We start from the raw sequence: 25,739 nt of genomic DNA, 5'->3' as shown, positions 1-25,739 counted from the left end.
CTTCGCATGTGTTGGTTTAAGCTACCTGGAGGCTGGTACTGTTGTCTGAGAAAGGAGAATTGAAGAAGCCGCTCACGATGCTCATGATGGACTCAGTCACACACTTCTCCAGGGAGGTGTCTGCGTGTTTCCTGTCTGTGGTTGTGTTGCAAACCTGGGGGTAAAAATAAAACAACTTAATACATTCTATCACATCTTTGAATTATGAGTCAATACTGGGACCTTCTAAAAATGGTCTGAAATGGCGGTTTATAACATTTCTCCTGCTTTTGCAAGTTGCTTTGAATAGAAATACCTCTGCCTAAAATCTGTGTTAGGTTCTCCTTTAAATTTGGTTATCAGCTCATCCTAGACCCAAAATCCAGTCACAGACACCCCTCCCCTCTTGCAGCCCCTTCTTCATGAACTGCATCTCCCTACTGTTGGACACAACCGTCTCCCTCCATCCCCAAGCTTAGATTTTCTGAAAAATACCTTACCACTCAATCTGAAGAAGTCAAAGAGGAAACAGTCATAAGTATAAGAAAGTGGTGAATGTGATTAGTGGTGGCTTATATCTGTATACATTTTCACTTATAACACCAAGCCCCAACGAGAGGATGCAAACCAGAAAGTATCTGGAAAGGAAAACAGAAAGCTAAAAGAGGGTAAAATTATTTCCAATAATTTTGACTTTTTCATCCCCATCTGGGTGCATTTATGGGCTTGCTTCTCAGAGTAGGGAACGCAGGAAGAGACAATACCAGAGCTGAGGATCAATCAGAGAACATAGACTCTGAACTTTATATGTGATTTAATGTGGCAGAAATTTGTAATTTTGCTAAACAAACTGTAAACTTCCAAGTATGTCAGGGTAGACAAATCACAAAAACTAAGATACATGATTAAAAACAAATGAAAAACAAAGATGGGTGATGAAAAGACAAGAAGATAAAAAGAAGAAAAAAGGAGGCGGGGGAGCACGCAGTCTGAAAAAATACAGAGTTAGAAAGTTTAAGTATTCACGTAATATGGTGGGTAAGTATTATGGTGGGCATATGTTCCAGATATTTCAATAAGGTGGTTAATCAAAAAAATAAGTAAATGCAATTTAATGTAATATTGCTTTAAAACCTTTTACACAAATAAATTCACAAAAGAGAAATATTCCCTTCTCAAACCATGTGCCTCAATGTTTTGGTCTGGAAAATAACAGCAATTGCTAAATGGAGGTAGAAGAAAGAGCAGAGGGTTTGTTTGTTTCGCTGTTAAGTTACTTCCCATGGGGGCAATTCATTTCTTCCTCATCTACGAAATGACATCTACCTGACAAGGCCGTATTAGAAGTAATCTCATAGAGTTATTGCAGGGAACAGTGCAATTAAATTGTGTCAAATTCTATAATCATTTCATTATCATTCCAGCATATAACACAGTACGTGGCATATACAAGATATTCAATAAATGTTGTGAAATGAATGAATCAATTAATTTAAAAAAAAAATGGAAGAACAAGAAAGGACTATTATTTTGTTTTCGGTTAACTTTGGGTTAGGCTATTATCTGTGCAACATCTAAGCAAGGACTAACATTTAATGTGGCCCCAGAATAATATAAAATTGATTTTCCTATAATGGATATGAAGTAGGATTTATTGCATTTAGTATCTTTCCAGCACTGGCTTTTATAGTGAAAACTTCTGATCAGTAAGATAAAAATATATTAAAGTGGAATAGGTACCAGACCAATGCTGCCATAAGCAGCCCACATAATCTTCCTCCTCACCCAGTGACATTTCACACAATTGTGGGGGGCTCTCTGGAGCTAGAGTATCAAACTGCATTACCTACAAATGCACACTCGCTAAAGAGGCAGCAAGACTTGCTTTAGTCAGTGGATTAATAAAAGTAATTTATTTCTAGCTAAAGGCTTCCCTCAAAATCCTGGGTAATGAAAAGTCTGAGTTTAAAAAATTTTTTCTTTAAGTAGCCAAAATGTCAGACAAATGTATTTAATTATTAACTCTGCAGACATGGATATTCTGTTGATGAGCTGGCAAAGTTTGGGGTAATAAAAGAAGACACATAATTTGTAAATTAGTATATATTTATAACACCAAATTTATTTTTGTCTTCATTTCAGTGCAACCACTAATTATATAGCTATAATCAAGATTTTTTTATTTATGTCCTATTATAATTTTAAAAGGCACATAATTTGAACATATCTTCTTCATAATATAAATTAAAGTATAATTTTTTAAAATACATATAATTTGAATATATTATCATTAGAAATATAAATTAAGTAGAAAGTAAAAAAATATATTTTTTTAAAGTCTGGGTTTACAAAACTGTGTGGAATCTATTCCTCAATTACTTTGGATAAAGAATTCAAATACTTTTTCAAGATATTTTTTCTGGCCCCAGCATTGTCCCATACACCAAAAGGTTGTGAGTTCAATTCCTGGTCAGGGCACATACCTAGGTTATAGGTTTGATCCCCAGTAGATGTTTCTTTCTCACATAGCATTCTCTCTCTCTCTCTCTCTCTCTCTCTCTCTCTCTCTCTCTCTCTCTCTGTCAATAAAACATATCTTCAGGTGAGGAATTTTTTAAAAAGGTATTTTTTTTTTTGCCCATATAAATAACATTTTCACCTCTACAGCCTTGCTGTAATATTGTAGAGAGGCAAGATATATAGAAAAACACTTTTTAAATTAAAATCTTTAAGCATTTCAGTAAAAAAGAACCTAATAAATAAATAACTATATTTCTTTCTCCTGATATTTATTTTTATTGACTCTTGTCAATAATAAAATCACATCACATTCAGTTAACTTTTAATGTGTAATACATATATTTTTAAAGTTTCAACCTGTTTGCACACATATATTGCCCATGTAGTGTCATTTTCTCAATACTTATTTTCCTTTTTTTTAAAATCCTCCCTTGAGGATATGTTAGGTTTTTTATTAGATTTTTAGAGAGAGAGGAAGGGAGAGAAAGAAAGAAACATCGACGTGAAAGAGAAAGATCAATCAGTTGCTTCCCATATGCACCCTGACCAGGAATCCAACCCACAACTTAAATATGTGCTCTGAAAAGGAATGAAACCCACAACCTTTTGGCCTTTGGGACCAGATTCAAACCAACTGAGCTACCCAACCAGGGCTCTAAATACGTATTTTAAAAGGCAAGATTTATCGATCATTTTAATGCACAATCACACTTTAATTCATTTTTGGGATGAGTTGAGGTATACATAACCCAAAAAAACAATACAAATTATTTTTTTACTTGCTTAGTTTTTCCTTCTTGGGGGTCTTTTGTGTAATTTCTCCCCCCTCCCCCCCTATTATAAAGACCTGAGCAAAATTCTTTACCTTCAGATTCAGATTTTTTGGGAATATTTCACCAAAAAAAGGAATTAACAGATGAGGATATGTAGACAGTTTTATACAACTTGCTGGGCAATAATAAATGTGCTGTGCTATCAACAACCTATGTGTGAAAACACTGTATGTTTCCTCATTACCACAACCTAGCTCTTGCTTTCAGACTCTGCTTGGAGATCAGAGTGAAAGAGAAAGAAGTCAGGTAGCTACTCTGCCTCTACCTCCATCCTCAATATATATTAACTGTAGGAACCCAGACACAATATTCAAAAATTCAAAATTATCCACAAACCTAAAATCCAGATCAAACCATGACTGACATCACGGAATCTTTTTTTCTAATCTTTCTGCTCTACCATATCTATTTCTGTAACTAAAATCATTCTAGGTAATCAGTTTTGTATTCTTTTTTTATATTTATCGTGCAATTATTATTAGCACTTCTCACATTAAAAATCTTCAAAAATAATCTAAGTGACTTTATAACATCTTATAGATATAACATAATTTTAAACCATTTCTCTACAATTAAATATTTAAACTATTTCTATTTGTATATTATCATAAGAGTATGTTGTACTCCTTTGACCATAAATTCTTAATATTATTTCTAATTATTCCCTGAGGACAGATCCTTGGAAGATAAATTACTTGACACATTAAAAAGGTATAAAGGCTTTTTTTTTTAATGTACATCAAAATATTTTTTAGAAAGACAGCCTAAATCAACACTCTCATCAGCAAGGTATGTGAAACAAGATTTAATACTATCTTTTTATTCTTATACCTCATAGCTGGAAACTGGATCTTATTTTCCTTTGTATTTTTTTTTTTTAATTTTAACAGTTGACTATTTTTCAGGCAATTTCCTTTATTTCCTCCTCTATAAATCATGAATGCCAAGCTTTTGCTCATTTTAATATTATACAATGTTAGTTTTTCATATATATATATATAAAAGGATTATGTAAGGATTATTATCTTTTTGAATATATAACTTTTCCTATTTTGATGTTCTTTATGTTTATGTATGTTTTATGTACTAAAATTTTCAAATAGTGAAACATTTATTATTTTTCTTAGCTAATTTAATTCATTGCTTTTATGCTTAAAATGAATTTTTTAATCCAAAGACAGATAAATATTTACCTATCTTCCACCCATTTTTATCATTTCATGATTATTTCTAAAATCCATTGCAATTTATATTATATGATGTTAGGTTAGGAGCTGAGTTCATTTCACCCCAAATAGCCAGTGTCCTCAAATGTCATTTTGATTTAGTTCTAATCAACAATTTTGTTGAATACCTATTCCATCCCAAGAATGTTCTACAGAGTGGGGCAAAAGTAGATTTAAAGTCATATTCTTATTTAGTAATTAGTTTTATTTTTTATACAAACAACTATAAAACCTGCTTTGCCCCATCCTGTACTTACCTGTGATCAATAGATGAACAAAATATATAAAAATCACTATTTTAATTAAATCATTAATTTGAATATCCAGGGGAAAGAAAACTACAGCCCATAGGTGAAATCTAGCCATATCCATTCATTTACATCTTATCTATGGCTCCTTTCCCTTTCGTGATTGCCGTAACAGTTATGATAGTTGCCTGAAAGCTGAAATATTAACTATGTTGCTCTTTATGGAACAAGTTTGCTCATCCCTGAAAATGGTTGATCATTTCTTTATTATACATTAATACTTTACATATGTAAAAATCTGTTTCAAGCAATTTATTTCATTTCATTAATACATCTACTTAACTCTATGCTGAGGCCACACTTTGTTTTCAATTTCTCTTTTGAGATATTTTTAGCTGCAGTTGACATTTATTTGTCCCATAAAACATATGGAGTAGCTGCTATGTGTGAGTCACTGCTCTATGTCAGGTAGGTAGCAGTAAATCAAACAGACAAAAATCTCTGGCCTTATTTGCTTCCGTAGAAACAAATGCAAATACATACAAAAATGTCAAGTAGAGGAGGTGGGATGAAGCAAGCGAAGGAGGGACAGAGGGAAAAGGCTGCTTCTTTACACAGAGTGGTCAATGGAAGTCTTTGAATACTTTTTTTTTATCTTTATTGTTCAGATTATTACAGATGCTCCTGTTTTTCCCCCCATTGCTCCCCTCCACCTGGTTCCCACTGAAGGGTATTCTTTAAGAAGAGGAAGAAGAAGAAAAAGGTAAAGATAAAAAATTATGAACGACAAAGTAACAACAAATACATATCTCTGAAGACTTAAGCAGGGACCTGAAAGAAGAGAGGAAAGAAGTCATGAGGACACCTGGAGGACACATGCATCCCAGGCAGACACAAATGTGCTGAGATGGGGAGTGTTTGGCATATTTGAGGAGCAGCAATGAGGCCAGTAAATGGGACAGGGAGCTAGCTAGCGAGAGAACAAGAAGACATGGGGAAGGGGTCGGTGGACAGAGGAGAGGCCAAATCATATAGGAGTTTCACTCTGGGCAGAACCTGAGCAAAGCAAAGGAGAGATGTGAACAAATTATTATCATTCATTTTCATCATTATGGCTGCTATAGAGAGACTGATGGAGGGAGGGGGCAAGAGTGGGAGCATGGCCTGGCCGGAGTGGCTCAGTGGTTGAGCATCAACCTATGAACCAGGAGATCACAGTTCGATTCCCGGTTGGGGCATATGCCTGGGTTGTGGGCTCAATCCCCAGTGTGGGGCGTGCAGGAGGCAGCCGATCAATGATTCTCTCTTATCACTGATGTTTCTATATCTCTCTCTCCCTCTCCTTTTCTGGAATCAATAAAAATATATATTTTTTAAAAAGAGTGGAAGCATGGAAACTGGTTTTTATGGCTATCGCAATAATTCAGATGAGAGTTAATGGTACCTTGGAGCAGGATGGCAGTAATGCCATGTCCAGAAGCAGTCATATTGTAAATATCTCAAGGTTAGAGTTTGCAGAATTTGCTAAAAGGCTGGAATTGGAGTGTAAGAAAGTAATATTTACAGATGACACCAAGATTTTTTGCCTGAATGCTGAGATTGAATAATGGAATTGCCGATTAATGGAATTGCCATTTACTAAGGTGCAAAAAATTTGAGAAAAAAAAATAGTTTTTGCAGGACATGGAAGTGAATGAAGAGTTTGAGGTTAGATAGCCAAGCAATGAGGTCATGTAGGCAGCTGGATATGTGAGACTGGACATTTGAGGAAGGGTCCATGCTTCAATCAGACTGGTATTGCAATAAGGAGAGTGGATGAGATTGGCAAGTAAGTGATCGTACACACAGAGGGATCAAGTCTAAGGTTTGAGCCTGGCACATTCCAATGTTTGAAGCTGGAAGGATTCAGAGGAAACAGCAAACTGAGGAGTGGCCTCAGGTGGGAGACAAACAGGACAGGACTAATGTCCTGGTGGCCAACTGAAAAAAGTGTTTCAAGAAGGAACTGATCAATTATGATCATTGCTGCCAATGCAGAAAGTATGATGCAGGCCAGGGACCAACCAATCCTCAATCAAGAATAGCCAGACAAGAATGCATTGCACCATCAGTATAATTCAGCATGAATGTTGAGGAGAAAAATAGAATTACATCTGAGGGAAAGGTGCTACACAAAGAATAGGCTTTATAGAATATTTTCTACCCTTCATTTCCCTGCATTGCTAATAAAACCATATAAAAATAATCCTTTAATGTGAGACTTGGCAGTAGCTCCTTCCACTTAAGAAAGTCAAGAAAATTAGAGAATCAAACCATCAAAGAAAACCTACTCAACCCTATCAAGTTAAAAAACTTGGAAAGTGTGTTACTAAGTGCCTATAAATTTGTCTTTCCTCCTACTTCCTATGACTTGGTAGGCGAAGTAAAGGGCGAGTGTGCCTCAAGTGATCTATTTGAAAATAAAATACTCGGACGCTTCTTGTTAAGCAGTGACTGATGGGACAATGCCATGACGCCGTGTTAGGTGTGCCTCTAAGTGATTTCTTGTCTAATTTCATGCTTCCCATACATCACTTAGAGCACTACTGGCCATTATAGAATCTTGAAATTGATAGCAAAATTGGGAACACGTTCAAAAGAAAAAGATATAGTCTGAGGCTAACATTGACCACAGCCCACCTCCCTCCATGCGCTTTCTCATAATGACTCCCAAACCCTGACCCCACAATAATAATCAGTTGTAAAGGCAAAGAAAAGCATTTCTGCCCTATAAACACCAATTCTATCTGCACTGGAACGTAGATCAAAGTGGGCTGCCGTTAAATGCTCAGAAGACAGTGGAACAACTCTTCGTGGGTCTAATAGCTTCGCTGCCTGCCTAAATCTATGGGACCTGGATGCAGTCTTTGTCAGAAAATCAGAATGGAAGAGGTATGTGAGACAATCTAGCACCAGTTTATTGAAGTCTTTCAGAAAGATTTTCTTAGATGGGTCTTAACAAGATCAAAGAAAAGAGGGCGCAAACAGGAAAATGAAAGATACTAGTTAAGGTGACTTAATAGAAAGCATTACCCAAGAGCAAACAACAAGCCTGGTAACAGGCACACAAAGAGTTGACTCTAGAGAAACAAGAGAAGACAGTTTGAACGTGGTAATGTTACTACCGATTAGTGTTTTATTTGCCTGTTAAAGATTATTCTCCAAATTTCTACTAAAATAATCATATGCCTCATGCTGACAATCCCTGCCTGAGACATGGGGTGCCATCCCAGATGCCATACTTTAAAAAAAAAAAAAAAAAACTAATTAGAGAGAGTCCAAAAGTATATTGAAAATTATAACAAGCCCAGAAAGACATGGAGAAAATGATGAGAGACATGAGAGCTGTTCTAACATATCTGAGAAGCTGTTATGGGAAAAGTACTGGATTAGGCTGTAGCAGACTTCCCAGCTTGTTACCAGTTAGGCAAGTCACCCTTGCTAGCAAATAATTTCTCCACAAAGAAGTCAAATCTGAGATCAACCTAAATGATCTTAAGTTCCTTTAAGTTGTACAATGTTATCATTTTAAAGTCCTGTTGCTTTAAGTAAACACCTATGCTTTGCTTTACAGGATAAGAGAGCTGCTGCTTTAACATACAAATAAGGGGGAAACAAGGAGAGAGAAAAATGCTTTTTACAATACAGCTAAGCTGTTGTGGAACTGAATCATTCCTTGTGGATACAGACGGAAGAAATAGGTAAAAAATAGACTACGTAAGAAATCTGGCTCAAAATTAGAGCTTTTAACAACTAAAATTGTGCAAAACTGGAATCATTTGTTTCAAAAAATAGTTATATCATTGTTGATGGTAATATACAGGCATGTGCTAAAAGCTGTAAACTCTACCACTGCCAGTCTCTTCCAACCCTAAGATCCTATAGTAATTCTTTATGTCCAATTTACCAAATGCCTTTCCTCAAGATTACCATTTCTCACTGATGTAAATCAGTTGTGCCAGGATTTCATACCTTTGTTGTAACATTTCTATGTTAGGTCGCTATTGTGCTTTTCCAGCTTCACGGACATGGTTCCTGGCTCTTGTGGACGTTGGATGCTCTCCCTTTTGGTTATTCTCAACATTCTTATTTGGTGCAGGTCTTGGGGAAACTTTTTGAAATTGCTTTAAAGGCTACGCATAACCTTATAATAATAACAGTGATGTTACCATGATATGGATACATGGATAATGTTATTAGCTCTCTTACCAGGCGTCAAGCATGTGCTATGCAACATCTCATTGAATCCTCTCCATAACCCTATGAGGAATGTGTTATTATTGTATTCGCTCTACAAATGCGGAAACTCAGACTCAGAAGGTTAAGTTCCTTGCCCAAGGTAACTGAGCTAATAAAAGGCAGAAAAATCTGGACTTGAACCCTGGCTAATGCCTCTAAAAACTCTACTCTCAACTCCCATGCTCTACTGTAGTGGTTTGCAAAGTGTGGACCCTGGATCAGCAGCTTCGGTGTCACCTGGGAACTTGCTAAAAATGCAAAGTAGCACAACTACTGAATAAGAAACTCTGAGGGTGGGCCTCAGCAATCGTGTTTTATTTTATTTTTTAAATATATATTTTATTGATTTTTTACATAGAGGAAGGGAGAGGGATAGAGAGTTAGAAACATTGATCAGCTGCCTCCTGCACACTCCCCACTGGGTATGTGTCCACAACCGAGGAACATGCCCTTGACTGGAATTGAAGGTTGGACCATTGAGTCCACAGGCTGATGCTCTATCCATTGAGCCAAGCCGGTTAGGGAAGCAATCGTGTTTTAAATAACCCTCCACACAATTCTGATGCTTGAGAACTACTTAGATTTGGGAACTACTGCTCTACTGACCTGAACATTTGCCTAGAAGGCCACATTCTACTTATTTAACCACATTTTTTATATTTTAATTTGAAAGTGTGTGGTAGCTTCTTAACCTTTCTTAAGGGGAGAAAGAGAAATCTTAGATATGGTAACATCAGGTTTCCTGCCCCTTCCCCGAAATAGAAGGGCTGATCCCTTGCCATGCTTGGTAAGGGGATAAGAGAGCTGCTGCTTTAACATACAGATAAGGGGGAAACAAGGAGAGAGAGAAATGCTTTTTGCAGTACAGCTAAGCTGTTGTGGTTAGACATAATAAGTGAATTGACCAAGAAGATACTGAAGTTCCCCTAGAGTCTTCAGACAATAAATAACATTAATTGTCTACTTAAAACAGTGAAAATAAAACTCCTTCCTACATGTACACTTTTTTTAAGAAAAAGAATGTATACATCAAATGAGAGAGTGTTTCAAAGGCAGCATAATCAGTGGCAGCTATCGTCAGCTTTCTTTGGTTTAAAAAATAAAAATCCCTTTAGCATTGCAGCTCATGCCGCCTTGAATGTGACCTTGATCTTTTTCAAGCTTATCTTTAGCCCGTAGCACGGTGCAGCTCTGCAAATCAGTCCATAATCTCTTTACTGTCTCCCTGCACGTGCAGTTTTAAAGCTCAGTCATCGGCATATAAACCATCCTTTACTTCAAGGTCTCTGGAGATACTTGTCACCAATCAGGCACAAGGACTCTCCTAAGGTCACAGCAGGGGTGGGGGAGAGGGGTGGCAATTATGAGTGCTATGTAAATCCTCTATAGAACAGGATGATATCTCCACAGGTACAGGCTTAACTGAGAAAGGTAATGAGTGCCTTTGAGTTCTACAGAAATGAAGTAGAACAGGAACTGCATTCCTTCACACGTGCTTGAACATAGGGGACCTCATTCACCCTGCTAAAAGAGTTCCTGGACTGGAATAATGCATGGTTTATTGTATTATCCAAGATTGCTCTTGGATGTCTGGATCTGGAGTTAATTCTTTATTATATTCCCTTTGTCTTCCCTCCTCCCAGAAAGAATTGCACGGAGGCAGTGAACTAATGGGTAACAGTCAGCATACCTTCTTATAAGACAGTGAAAATATGGACCTCACCAACCTCTCTCCTCCAAGTACCTCCCCAGTGAGGCCTATTCACATCTACCAGCACTCAGGAATGCAGGAAGCCAGAGGACTGGGACAGGCCAGCATAATAGGTCCAAGGAGTTATCTATACACTATCTTCTATTGGTGAAACTCCTATTTCAACATTATGTCCCTTAACTTTAAAGAGAAAACCAGAGAAGATTAAAACACACACACACATACACACAAACAAACAAAAAAACCCTCAAATAATAGACCCTGAACATAATAATAACTCAGCATGCAAAAAAGGAGGATAAGCTACACTAACTAATATTAAGTGCAAGCTACCAAAACCATCCTTTCCTTTCTTTATCCACTCATTCATTTATTCAATATTAATAGAGCAAAACATATGCTAGAGAGTATCTAGAAAATACCAACCTGCTCTACATGTCCTGCTCAAAAAGCCAAGCAAGAGGAAATGGACTCACAGTAAAAAGAAGAACATATTTTGACCGGCAGGAGTAAAGACACTAAATGGTTCAATCAATGGAGAAGTCTCTGAAGAAGCAACAGTGAGCAACGCTACATCCTGAATCATCTGCTCAAGGTGCTGTCTGTCTGAGGGCCGTCATCAAGACCTCTCAAGATCCTTTCCATCTGGGGTTGCAACTGCACTCATGACAAGCGGTTGTATATAAACTGACCTCTGCCAAATGTCTCTCTAACCAAGGTCAAAAGACCACTAAATTTCCATTTAATAACAGACCAAGATAGTCAGCTGTAAAAGTAAAACTGAACATTCTGTCGCTCTATACACTGTACTGGGTATTTTGTATACAAAAATCTCACTCATAATCTTATGGAAGTCATTCCCAACTTTTAATATAATGGATTATATCCAGAGGTAGTGGGTTTAATTCCAAGTTTTCATCTGGATGCTTAATATTGTTATTTATATATATATACATATATACATATATATATATATCCTATATAATAAAGAGGGAATATGCTAATTGACCATCACGCCCTCACAAAATGGCAGTGCCCACAGCCACAAGATGGCAGCACCCAGTCCCCTCAGCCCTGCTGGGGGCCTTGGGTCCTCCTGCACCTTCCACTGACTGAGGCTCAGGCAAGCAGGGCCGGCCAAGGCTTGCGCTGCTGGCAGTGGCAGCAGCAGAGGTGTGATGGGGACATCGCCTTTCCCTGATCGCCAGGTCGCCTCCTGCCCCTGAGGGCCCTGGACTGTAAGGGGGGCAGGCTGGGCTGAGGGAACGCCCTCCAGTGCATGAATTTTCATGCACCGGGCCTCTTGCATATATAGATATATATCGACAACTGAACATGAAGTACTGTTTAATGATCAAAGTATGACTTACCCTTGCCATATCCACCAAGAAGTTCTCAAATAATTTCCAAATGTGGTTACTTGTGTAAATCTCTTTCATTTCCACTTCAGTGTCAACGTAACAGTGATTAACGAAATTCACATAAGCAACTTTAACCTGTGCAAGTTTCAAATACAAAAGCACGTGAGTTTTCTTCATTGTTCCTTTTCAAATATCAATTATGAAAAGTTAAATAAAATCTGTTAGTTCCCATAATACATTATGGCATGTTTTGTGTCTACCCAGAAAGCAATCCCAACTCCCTTCTTTTACTAAAACACCCCATCCCCTGAGCCAGGGTAAACATGTGACCTTGTATTCCATTCTCCTGGGCCCAGAGGTTTTAAACCAAGTCTATCTATTTGAGACACTAGGAGTCAAAACTGTTCCCTTTCCCTCTCCCCTCTTTTTCTCCTCCTTCCTCTCCCTTCCCTCCCCTACTCTCTCTGACTCTGCCATATTCTTTCTCTCCCTTCCCCTTCCCCAGCCCTCTACTTCATTGCTAAAGTGGGACAAGGTTAAACTGAACTCCAAGAAGCCATCTTCTCCAGGCATGTGGAGGAAAACTATGCTCAGAAGAGAATAAGGCAAAACTACAAAGAAAAGGGGAACAAGAGATGGAGAGAATGCTGACATTGCCCAAACCTCTTGATCCATCTGAACAACTAACTATCCTTCAAATTCCCAAATAGAGATGTCAACAAAATTCCTGAATTTTTAAAATTTAACCTAGTTGAAGTTAGGTATCTGTCACTTGTAACCAAGAGAGTTCTAATAAAATGCTTAAATGTATGGACTAAATAATACTTTGTCATCATTCAAAAATATTGAAACTACTATTTCTGAGAAGAAACAGGTTCACAGTTTACAAACAAAAAATTTAATTGTATTATTTTAAGATATAGTAAAATTCCTTTCCAGGTTTAGCGAAATTCCTCATAAAGGACTAGGATGAATCTCACCAACTTATACCATTTTTTAAAATGTGTAGGCAGTAGTTTTTTTGTTTTCCATTTTCTTCTTTTCTTTATTTTTATTGAAAATAGGAAGACTGTTACAAATCTACCCAGAAAATGTATGTGTGTGTGTGTGTATACACACACACACACACACACACACACGAGGCCCAAATGCACAAAATTCATGCAAGGGGCTTGGCCCCCGCCACCTTGGCTTCATCCGGAAGGTAGTCTGGAAGGATGTCTGGTCTAATTAGCATATTACACTTTTATTATTATAGATGAAATCATGTAAACAACTTCAGGGGATTCCTGGAGTCCAAGTTAGAACCATAAGTAACACAGAGTCAGCATTCATGTCCTCAAGTGCTTATTCCTTCTTGACCGAGGTCCAAGATACACTTTCAGTGACAGGGTTCTTGTGCGAGGACTGACCACAGGGTAGGGAGACAGCAGAGCCATTTGATGCATTATCATAATCACCCTAACAGCAGCTAATATGCACCCATTGTTCGCTGCGTGTCAAACACCTTCAGCATTTTGTATATAATGTCTTACTTAATTCCGTCCTCCAACAACCCTATCAGATCTGTACTATAATTATTTCACTTTAAACTGTGGAAATCGAAGATTAGAAAGGTTAATAACAAGCCAGTCGAATGGCTACAAAGTAATGGCTCCAGGATTCTGATTCATTCTTTAAAACATTTGTCTATTCATTCAAAACATATTTATTAAGTGTAGGCTTAGGCTCAGCCAATATAGTGGTTAACAGAAACAGACCTCATAGTTTCTAGACCTCAGTTGTTTATAGACCTAGACTTCATCAAGTTTATAATCTTGGGGAAGGGTATGAGGGCTACAGATATTTGTTAGCTAATAAAATTCAAGTGTCAAACTTCAAATGATAGAATCTACTCCAGGAGGCCAGGGAAGTCTTCCTTGGAGAAGTCATGCTTGAATCAAGATCTAAAGGAGGGAGAGTGAAGTGGCAGAACGTGTGTAGTCAGAGAGAGCTGCATGTGGGAAGAAGCCTGGGCAGGAGCAGGCCTCCGGTAAAGACAGAACCCACGGAGGTACTCACTACACTAGGCTTCCTTTCTTTGTATCTTATTTCAAACCAATCAGGGCATGAAGTACCTCTGGTTTGAGGTGCCAATAATTCCACAAAAATATATACTTCAAGTTTATCATTACTACAGAGGACGATTTGCAAGTAGGAAAGTTAACCTCACCTGATACCTCTGAAGTGACTATGCTTTAAAATGTTTGGATTTATATCACATTCAGAGTAACACATTTATGAACTTTGCAATAATACAGCACAGTAGTAGAAAAAGAGAATATTGCAATGTCCATTCCTGGAAGCCTCATTAATCCTGTTGGCAGACAACCAGTTTCTAATGAGTTTTGTTCCCTATCACCAGAGCCAAACTAGGACAGAGGGTAAAAGATGATGTGTGAATAAAGCAAATATGCGTGTCCATATTTCCAAGAACGCATCTGTTCTATAAAGCCAGGTAACCCTTTGGAGTCCAACAGATGAGCCTACAGCCCCATCCAAGCCTCTCCTACCAATGACTGCGAATTATTTATGAAGGGTCTTCTTCATTCTCAAGAATATACTAGAAGCTACAAGTAAATCTCTCATTTTGTTCACAGGGTCATATTTAGAATTCAGAGACTCCTACGGTAGCTTCCAATGGCTATACTTTAAAAAAGGTTTATCACCTCTCATAGCTTTTATAGAACTAAACAAAGGGTCCAGCCGACATGGCTAAGTGGTTGAGTGTCGACCTATGAACCAGGAGGTCACGGTTTAATTCCCGGTCAGAGCACATGCCCAGGTTGGGGGCTCAATCCCCAGTGTTCTCATTGTTGATGTTTCTATCTCTCTCTCCCTCTCCCTTATTCTCTGAAATCAATGAAAATATATTTTTTTAAAAAGAACTAAACAAGGAAACATGTTAACGCTCTTTTAAATTTTCACAATCATATAACTAAGCACAATTCCTTGGCTAAATATATTATCTCATTATAAGTAGTGGCAAGGGAACTTCTGGCGCTTACTTGAAATTAGTAAAATTCTATAGCTGCTAAGCTTTTGCCAGGCTTACCTCGGGGATGCAGTCATCGTGGGTCACCACCCTCACTATGTCGTCCAGGGGCAGAAGGGAATTGCACTTGATTTCCGTGTAGACATTTTTCCCCTCTGTACAAGCTGCCAGCAACTCCACCAAGGTGATGTGGTAGGCCAAGGGGCCACTCTCATCCCCTCGGTCTCTCTCTGAACACATCATATGGAGAAGGATGGGAAATGATGCTCTATCATTGTAAAATATCAGCACATCTTCACCCCCATTTATCAACTGAAATGATAACAAGAGAGTCTACATAGCAGACCAAATATTCATCCTTGCAATTACTGCCAAAGGCTTGTTCTATCGGGAAACGTGTATCTCTTTGCAAAAACTGAGTTAACATTGCAAAAGCAGAACTATACCAAGGCAGAATGGTGAAAGGATTCTAGTCAGGTGCTCAGAGATCAGTCATGAACTCTACCAAAACCAGCAGGGGGGATATGGGAACGGTGGATGGGGCAAGAATTAAGTGACACAACGATAGTAAATTGTTCATCAGTGAGTTAAAACATGCAAAATATTCAAATAAAGTTACTTCCCTCTACTGCAATGAAAGACTCCAATGTCAAAGCATAGGAAATCTCATAAGTGTAAATGTAATAAAGCAGAATAAAATATTCCCGTCTCCTTTAATAGTGACAGCATGGAAAAGCCAGCACATTGAGCCAAATGCAATTCTATAATAATCTGGAAATTCCAGTGTCATAAGCATCAGTAAAGAATAAATGTAAAAGCAGAAATAGGAAAAATAAAGAGAAAAAGGAGGTGGGGGCGGGGGGAGACGAATAAACTCTTAGGATATAAATTTTCCTTCCTCTTTTGTTTATATAATTTTAGTGGAGAATTCTAGTAGGTAGTTTTTTATTGCTCAAAATCCATAATGTATTACTGTTTATATAAGTAGCAAATTTCTAACCCCAATGTGAGTTATTTTGGTAGGTAACACACCTTATATAATTTTTGTTTTATTTAAATTAATAACATTTAAATTGATAAGAATTAGCTTTGAAATTTTGTTGAAAGAGAATGTATATGTGTCAAAAACATGTATTTAAACACAAAACACTTCTTTGTACCTAGGAACATTTCATCTTCTAAGTGTCATAAAACTGGCTTAACTATTTGCTGCTTTCCTATTTTAATTATTTCCTTGATAATCATAATACAAAATCATATTAGTTCCCACACACTTCTAGGCAATGAAGAATTAATATAAATGTAAATGTAGATAAGAAAAATGGTAAATATCACAAGTTAAAATGTTCCTTAAAATGTTTTAACAACAAAATTTACATTAAAAATTCAAAACCTTGCCCTGGCCAGTGTGGCTCAGGTGGTTGGGCATTGTCTAGCACACCCAAAGGTTGCCAGTTCAATTCCCATGCAGGGTCCACATCATACTGTATCAATATAGAAATCACCCTCAATGCACAAGTTAATGTACATAGTTGTGCAAATCCCCCCAAACAATATAATCTACTACATCACTTTTTGGTGCCCATGGTTGAAAGATGTCTTAATCCATACAGGCCTTTAGAAAACCATTAGGTCATAGGGCAATGATTGACCCAAATGGGCTCAAAGAACTCTCAGTTCTCCAACATATCCCTTGGTTCCTAGCGAGTCACTTACTCATTGCATAAATCTCACTCAATTCCAAACATCACAATGAAAATGGCCAAATAAATTCAGTACTTCATTCATTTGGTCTCCATACACATTTAACTTACTCTAAATAGCTAAGTTTTCAATTGTGATAAATCACTGATGAATAACTTCTACGAATTCAATTCCTTTCAAAGCCCTCTGCAAATAGTAGCAGAGAACACCCATTTGAGATTTCAGGAAGCGTGATAAAGGCACTGGAAAAGCAGAGTTTAACCCATTTTTGTTATACATTGAAAACTTGAAACTATAAAATGTTGTCACTTTCATTCTAAATAATCTACAATATTTTGTAGGATTTTTACCTTTATTTAAAATACACAAATTCATTAAGAAAAAGAAAAGCTCTTAGAAAATTATAAAATCAACTTATGCTACTTCACTAGAGGTAAGCAACACATATTCATGCTTAAGTAGTCATGATTAAATTATTTTCCAGAGTCTTTTCTTTTCCCTTGCTCTAAATTAACAGAAAACACTTATTTGATCATATTGTTTGAGTGAAGTGGGTAATGTGCAAACCGAGAACATACCTCTGTCATGATCATATCCTGGCATTTCTTCACATATTTACCATCTGCCTTTACAATCGTTTGTAAAAACCTCAGGTATTCCACGTGGCGGCCGTGTGTCTCGATGCAGTGCACAAAATGCTGCACGACTCTCTCGCTAATTTCATTGCACAGATGGTAATTGTTCATGAAGATGTGCCGCATGGTCTCTGCTTCAAGGAGCTAAAGAGAGAGGACCGTGCTCTTGTGATTCTGACAAGGTCAACTTTCTATTCTTCCTATAGTACATAGATGAGCGCCCCTGCCTGTGATCAGTTTTATATTTTATGCAAAACCATAGTAAGCTTTCTGTGCAAGACTTCGACAAAATGCAGTGAGATCACTCACCATGAAAAGAAATCTGAGCTCACAAACAAATTTAGTTGGAAAAATGAGCTGATTATCATCATGTGGGCAACAGTATTCTTGAGAATAATTTAATGATTGGTTATTCAAAGTCAGCTCTTCCTTAGCATCAGCTGAGCCACATTTTACAGGGCAGAGTGAGCGCTCCCTTTGAGTTGTTCATATGTATCTTACTCATGGCACTGTAGAGTTAGTTCTTTCTTTTTCCTAAAATTAAACTATATACATATAAATAAAATCTTCAGTTGCAGGTAAAATTTGTGTAATTTTTCAAGTTTCTTTAACTGTTTCCTTAATGGAAATAAAAGATATTCACTTTTAGGGCCAGAACCCTTTCCCTATCAGGAAAATAAAAATGAGGTGATGAATAAAATTCTATTCATCAATGCTTCTAAATTAAATTTGATGGACACTTTACTACAAATATTAGAAATCACTAAAATACTTACACCAGGTGTTAGGAACAAATTCAGATGTTTATGAAGGAGAACTTGATTCTGTGGATTTCCCCGACAGAAATTCTGCAGGAACGTATGGGCGAGGTTCATGATTTCATTCATCTTTTCATCACTCTGTAAGTTAAAGAGTGGCCCATGATACAGAGAAACAAACAGATCAGAACAAAAATACTCTCAAGAAATATGTTCTTTCACACATGCCCTTCTCTTCTCTCTGCCACTGTTTCATACTCGACATTTTCTGTGCCTCTTCTGTTTCTTCACCTCTCCTGGTTATCCCCACAGAACACCTCTCCCCCATTTTCTAGATGTTTCTCGCTTCTTTATTTACCCTATTATCAGTTGTCCTTCACTCTTTCAACCCCCTTTGTTTCACCTCCCTTTCTCCCCAACCTCCCTGCCTGCCACTGTGTTTCCCATCATTGTGCATAGCTGTCTCTTTCTCCTGCCTCTGACTCACATCTCCTCTGCTCCATCCCTCTCTCTCTGGGCTCCACATTCTCTCTGGTCCCCCCTTCTCTATTGCACCCTCCAATTCCTCAAATTCTCTCCTTTCTTGGCTTTTCCCTCTTTCCCAGTATTTCTATGTATTTGGATCTTCCTAGGGGTTTTCTTTCTCCTCTTTCCCCACCTTCTATATCCCCCTCTTTCTCAACCTTCTCCCTTCCCACTGCTTGTCCCACACCTCTTCCTCCTCCTGCTGCCTCTTCTACTCCTCCGCTTCTGTTCCCTTGTCTTCTTGCCTTGTCCTAACCTGTTTCTCCTCCATACTTACTTTTCTTTATTCCCCCACCTCTAAATTTCTCTCTCTATGCATTTGTGACCCTATCTTCATTCTCTCCTCTTCCCTCTCTCTGCTCCTCCTTTTGCTATTAACTTTGTCTCTTATTTCCACCTCTTCCTTTTTCTCTTTGCTTTCTCCCTTAGTTTTTCCCACTCTCTCGTTCCTGAGGTGAAGCAAGAAGAATGCAAGGTGAGCCTGGGACATTTTAATGTGCAGAATAGCAAAGAATGATGGGACACATTAGAGGACAGAGACACTGGCTTACAGAGCTAACTCCCTTCGTTAATTCTGAAACAATCTGAGAATCCAAATAAATAATACTAGAAAACTAGGATAACCCATTGAGAAAAACAAGCATCTACAAGTCCATACTGGTAGAAAGAAATGAATAGAATGTAATTGTGATTAAAAATGGAAATTTAGCCAAGCCGGTGTGGCTCCATGGTAGAGTGCCAACCTATGAACCAGGGGGTCAAGATTCTACTCCAAGTAAGGACGCATGCCTGGATTGCAGGCAGCCGGTCAGTGATTCTTCTCATCACTGATGCCTCTCTCTCTCACTCCCTCTCCCTTCCTCTCTGAAATCAGTAAAAAAAAATATTTTAAAGGGGGTAATATTTACATAGTTTCAAAGAAAATCTCCATAAAATACTTATTAGTGATAAAGGAAAAATGAGTACTTCACAGTGGAGAATCCTGGCAGACACAACTTTATGAACAAGGGGACAAACCAGAATTGTGTGCCGCCTGACAGGAAGTGGTGGGAAGAACGTTGTGTCACTTCCTTAAGATCCTGCCAAAGCTGCACAATGAATCTAATCACGAGGAAACATCAGATGACCCAAAAGAAGGGACAGTCCTCCCAATAGTTGGTCTGCCTTCAAAAATGTCAATGTCGTGAAAGTCCCAGCCATCAGGAGATTTAAATAGACAGGACAACCCAACAGCACCTGTTTCACAAGTGGATCTTTCTGTCAAGGGGCCACGCATAAGATGATGGGAATAATGTGAATGGCTTGTGAGGATTAAGTGGCAGCTCAGTGTCAAACTCTTCCCTGATCTGGAAGGCTATCATGTGATTACGTAGAAGAGAGTCCTTGTTTGTAGGAAATACACACTAAAGGGCTTGAGGGTGATGGGGAATCAGATCAGAGTCATACTTTCAAATAGCTCAAGGGAAAAAGTTCATTGTAACCTTGCTATACGTTTAAAATAGTATCAAAATTATAAAAAAAATTAAAGAAAACAAGTAGCTAAGAACTAACCTTTTCATAGGGTATCTGCAGAAGATCCAGCACCACCGAATGAGCGCCCATGTTTTTCAGTAGCCGTTGATGCTGATTCCGACACTTTTTATTCTGTATGCAGAGTTTACTTAGCCGAATCAAAATCTTTTAAAAGAAGAGCAGTAAATATAACAAACCTAACATTTAATATAAAAGATGCACAGAAATTCTTTACCATGCAAGCATTAACCCACAGAAAAATAGTTCACTTCTGCTAACCTCCTTCACAATCCGGTAGTTATTGCTCTTATTGCTGTCAATCTGAGGTATCCTTGTTCCATCCTGAACTGGACTCAAATTGTTTGATTCCTAAGATAAACACAAATACATATGTTTATGCCATATGTAGCATAGTGATAAATGTATTTATTTTGTAAAAAAATTAATAAATACATTTTGCAATTATTTTGTAATGAACGTATTATTCAACTTAGACATTTCCTTTGTGTTTGTTTGTGTTTTTTTCTATCCAATACAAAGTTCCTTGGCTTGCATGAGTCATGCTAATTACCATTTCCCAATAACAATCAAATTATAAGATCAGTAAAAGAAAAGTTATTACATATAACATTATCAGTGTATTTCTTTATGCTAAATTTATCAGACAAATCATGACTTTATATTGCCTAGAAGAGAAAAAACAGTAAAAGTTCAGGGCATAAAAGTATAATTATATCATCAGGGATGAACTTCAGGGGGAAAAAAAGAGTAAAGGAGAATGTAATAATAGCTGGAAAACACTTCAGGAACACCTTAACCCACAAATTCCTTGGCAGGTTACCATGACATCCTTAAAGGCCAACCAAGCAAGTACAAAACCATGAAAATGAAGAAAGGAAAATAACATTTATATTAAAAATAATATTTTAAATCAATACGTTAATAAAGCTTATTAAGCGGACCTGAAAAAGGAGAAAATATTTCATTATAGCAACCATTATCTGTAGCATACAATAAAAAACAAATATATAGTATACAGATTTTAGGTATCAAGTATTGGAGTCACCATATGAAAATAAAATGCCAGTTACAAACAACGTAATACATGAACATTTATTAATACCTAACCCCTGCCTGGTATTAGGTAAGGTGAATGGGTCTAAAAGAAATACAAGGTATGGTCCTTCCCACAGGAAAATCGGAGTCTACCTAAGAAAACAGAGAAATATAAAAATAAGGATTTGAACTGAGCAGAATTCACTACTCAGAGAGAGAGGGGAAATAGCTATCGCTTTAGACAGCTTTATGAAGGAGGTCAAGTTGAAGCCAAGGTCCTGAAAGATGAAAACCAGTTAAGTATGCAAGATTTGTGGGAGACTGGGAGATACCTGTCAGGTGAAGAAGTCTCCTGAGCCAAAGGCATTGCAGAAAAATAGACATCACAGTGTGCAGAAAGTGGCAAGAATTGACAGTGGATGTTGCAAGAAAGAGTGCAATTAGGTAAAGTAGAGCCTGATTACTGCACTGATTTACAATATGTACAAAATTGCACGTGGAAAAAATGTCAAGTTCAACTTGGGTAAAAAAACAAAGCAAAACACACACCTATATTGATGGTGTTGGGCTCTCTCCGTTAAAGGCGGCGCCAATCTAAACTCAGGAAAAAGTAACAAAAATATATAAAGCCAATAGATACTATTATTATTACTTCATTTGTACCAAGCTGTTGTTCCTACTCTGTTCCATAACAAATCACAAAGTTAATGCAAACCAAGAAAGAAAGAAAAAAACTTTCCTTGCAAGTCAAAGAATGTCGATGAAATATTGCAAGCAAAGTGCCTTGATCAACATTGAGCCTTTGCCACTTCTCGGTAAGTTTTGTAATCCTTTTTTGCTTCTCTCCAGGCAACTATTGTCAAAGATGGAGGTTCCCAGCCTGAACTCTACCTTAGCAAGGAACCTCTTAGGCCACTTTTACCGAGCATATGGAAATTGCCTACACTCATTTCCTCTTTCCATCTGAAAATTTCCAGTATCACCCACAAGCCTGACTACCTTCCCTTCTGTGCCTCAGAGAGAAAGAACTCTTGATGCATGGATTTTTAAAATGCCATCTTCCCTGCCTCCTCTCCCTGCTTCCTTCCTATCTCTGTGCACAGGCCATTTTTACACTCTACTGATTCTTTCTCATCTCTTTAAAAATATGGCCAAGTTGAGGCTACCCAAGCCCTTGCAGTGATCCTGCCCATTCCGGGAAGTTGTCTTGCATCTCCAATTACTGTTCCCACTAAATTTCTCCAAAGAATAATCTATAACAAATTGTGCTAAAGGTGTTGTACGTGCCAATGACTTTCATTACCAAAACTTTCTCTTAGCACTTGATTTGGTGTTTCACTACCATGTTCTTCAAACCCTGCTCTTCTTGTTTTATTGTGACATGGTACTCTTCCAGGTTACCTGCTACCTTTCTGACCACCTTGTCTCTTTTATTCAATAGAATTAGAACTGCAAAAAGTAAAGGACATGAACACTGAAAGACTTCGAAACATCACTGTAGAATTCAGGGCTGTGTCATTTATCTATACAAATAAATTCTAGGAGGAAAATGAAAGCAGTTCAACTCCACGCCAGGTAAATAAGAGAAAAACATGCAAGATATTGTCTGTTAGACAGTAAACACTAAGTGAATCCTAAAACATTATAGAAAAAAATAAAAAACTATATATGTAAGTGAAGCCAGTGCAGAGGAGGGAAGGAGCCCAAGTGCTAATACAAATGGAAACTATTTAGACAGAGACTGGAGGTAAGAGAATGAGACAAATGGGCTTTCTATTTGATAGCAACAATAATTTATAGTGAGAAGTGCCGGAGACCAAGTCCAGCTGGTCATAATTTCAAGAGTTTCATCAAAAGGTTGATGAGATTTGGGGACTCAACAGGGTTGAGTCACACATGTAGTCACCTGCATCTGGGAATGGCTTCAAGGCATGTCCCCAAACCTGAATAGGATACATTAAATTGATTGTGGCTGCCAGACAACTAAAAGGCATCTTAATCTACATGTTATTGCCTCCTACTGGCCAAACACCTGTACAGCCGTAGGCTAGTTCTTTCATTCTGACAATGCTTGTGTATACCTTTTGAAGTATATATCTCTGCCTCGCCTCAGGACAAATTGTGTTAATAAAAAGCATGGGGTCCTGGGGATGGGAGAACATAAGACCTTAGACTTTAAGACCTTAGAACTTAGCTCCTTTAGCTAAGCTCCTCTGACCCCCAATGGCTTTCAAAATTATATCTCGTCTCCGGACTCTTTATTAGTCTCTGAATTCTTATTTAACATCTACGCATGGCCTTCTCCAGATTCCTGAACCTTTCTTGATGTTGGGATAAGAACCCTGGCAGAGAAGTAGAAATTGCAAAATCTAAAAATATAATTAAATTTCCCTTTCTGATCATAAAAGTGAAAGCTGGATTTTATTTTTTTAATGTTTTTATTGACTTCAGAGAAAAAAAAAAGGGAGAGGGAGGGAGGACTAGAAACATCAATGATGAGAGAGAATCATTGATCGGCTGCCTCCTACATGCCTCCTACCGGGGATGAAGCCCGAAACCTGGGCTTGTGCCTTAATTGCGAATCTAGCCAAACCGTAAATGCCCTGGTTCATGAGTCATTGCTCAACCACTGAGATACACTGGCTGGGTAGAAGCTGACTTTTTAAAAGACCTTATTGCCCTGCTTAGGTGGCTTGGTTGATTGGAGCATAGTCCTGTACACCAAGAGGTTGCGGGTTCAATTCCTGGTCAGGACACATATCTAGGTTACTGGTTCGATCCCCAGGCAGGGTATATACAGGAAGCAACTGATAGATGTTTCTCTCTCACATTAATCTTTCTCTATCTCTCACCACCCCCCCCTCTTCTTTTCTAAAATCAATTTTTTAAAGATCATATTCATTTTTCTCTAGAAGAGAAGAAATATTAAAGAAAACCAATTTTGTACCACAAAGCAGGATTAAGATATTACCAAGTTCAAAGACTGACAAAGCTCCTAAGGTAGAAAAGAGAGCTTTTGGATATATGTCAACTTAAAAAACAAACAAACAAAAAACACACAGTTAAAATAAAGGGAAACCTTTGGCAGATATATTCAAGTCTATTTTTCAAACAATGACCTAAAGAAAAAGCAACTGTCTTGTTTTAAGAAAAGTAATCTCACACAAAGCTCATACTACATTAATCTCATACTACATTACAAAAAAGCTCTTTAGTTCAACCTAGGGGAGGATATAGACAATGCTAACCTCTATAAGTATAAGAATTATGAAGAATAAATATTTTGATTAAAAATTGCCAGCAGTCTACAAAAGGAGTCAACACTGGAGAATTCAATAAACAGCCCCTTTTAATTTTAGAAAATAATTTAATGTAATTAAACTGAACACCAATATGGACCCACAGAACATGTGGATGACTCCAAAGCAGTAATTAGGGGAATTTAAGAAATACGTAAACTATATAACCATGGTTAAGTTTTTTTTTCTTATTTTGATGCCCAAATGCTCCAAGTTGAAGGTGTTCCAAGAGTTTTCCTCCACAAAGAGGAGAAATTGGTTGTATTTTTATATCTTATACAACTTTCGTCCTAGGTCAGTGGCCAAATCTACAAAGCCCTTATTCTAATGACAAAATACTAGTAAGGTGGAAAATGTAGAGGTGTAATTTGATTCAAAGTCCTGAAACTGAGTAGGCTCCAAAAAAGTGTGCAATACTAAGAACAGTGGCATGCTTATAGATATCCAAATTGTCCTTTTGACAACAGTGATGAAGAAAAATGACTGCACTCCAAAAGTCCTTGTACTTTATTGTAATTGCCTTCTATCATCTGGAAGAATTTAATTTTATTTCCTCTAATGCAATATGGAAAACTACTTAGTTAAGTGATTTTAGAGAGGCAGCTAGATTTTTAACTGCATAGTATATACTGTAACATAAAGTAGTAGTAGATTCAGAAACAACACATCAAGAATACTCTAGAAGGATCTAGAATTTTCTAGAAGAGTCTGTAAACTGGAAAGGCAGCAGGATTCTAGGTAAAGACTCAAAGAGTGAATACCTAATCAAATATTGGATCTTATTACGGCTTCCATTTACAATTTATTTTGCATCAGACAAGGACACTCATATATCAAGAGTAAAACGATACAAGAAAATAATACTGTGTGAACTATATAATGAACTAAATATTGGCACCAATTAATGGAGCTCCATCTCCTTCATTTAAACAAGGGAAATCATGCTTTTAAGAAAGAACTTTCCAAATCCAACAATGTAGGACTGCCCGCACCTGCAGCTGGATTCAAATAGCTTAGTGCATGTCTTCTCCTTGTCCCCACCACACTGAAGTTAAAGGAT

General features: G+C 37.5%; 1 protein-coding gene across 7 annotated transcripts in view; it reads right to left on the bottom strand.

Moving 5' to 3' along the window:
- The window catches only part of ITPR2 (inositol 1,4,5-trisphosphate receptor type 2), a 421,971-nt gene that overhangs the window by 214,030 nt on the left and 182,202 nt on the right, over nt 1–25,739 (bottom strand). For 6 of the 7 annotated variants that reach the window (XM_036302046.1, XM_036302048.1, XM_036302050.1 and 3 more), the window contains 7 exons: nt 20,604–20,693; nt 20,364–20,489; nt 18,306–18,428; nt 17,473–17,673; nt 15,251–15,523; nt 12,166–12,291; nt 26–154 (listed from right to left, as the gene is read on the bottom strand). In XM_036302046.1, the coding sequence (XP_036157939.1) occupies nt 26–154; nt 12,166–12,291; nt 15,251–15,523; nt 17,473–17,673; nt 18,306–18,428; nt 20,364–20,489; nt 20,604–20,693 (1,068 nt within the window). The remainder of the gene's footprint in view (nt 1–25; nt 155–12,165; nt 12,292–15,250; nt 15,524–17,472; nt 17,674–18,305; nt 18,429–20,363; nt 20,490–20,603; nt 20,694–25,739) is intronic. The other variant, XM_036302047.1, reaches the window with a different exon arrangement.

Source organism: Myotis myotis, unplaced genomic scaffold, assembly GCF_014108235.1.
Source record: "Myotis myotis isolate mMyoMyo1 unplaced genomic scaffold, mMyoMyo1.p scaffold_m19_p_3, whole genome shotgun sequence".
Classification (NCBI taxonomy): Eukaryota; Metazoa; Chordata; class Mammalia; order Chiroptera; family Vespertilionidae; genus Myotis; species Myotis myotis.
The sequence above is the reverse complement of the archived record's forward strand: the minus strand, read 5'-3'. Positions and strand labels throughout refer to the sequence as shown.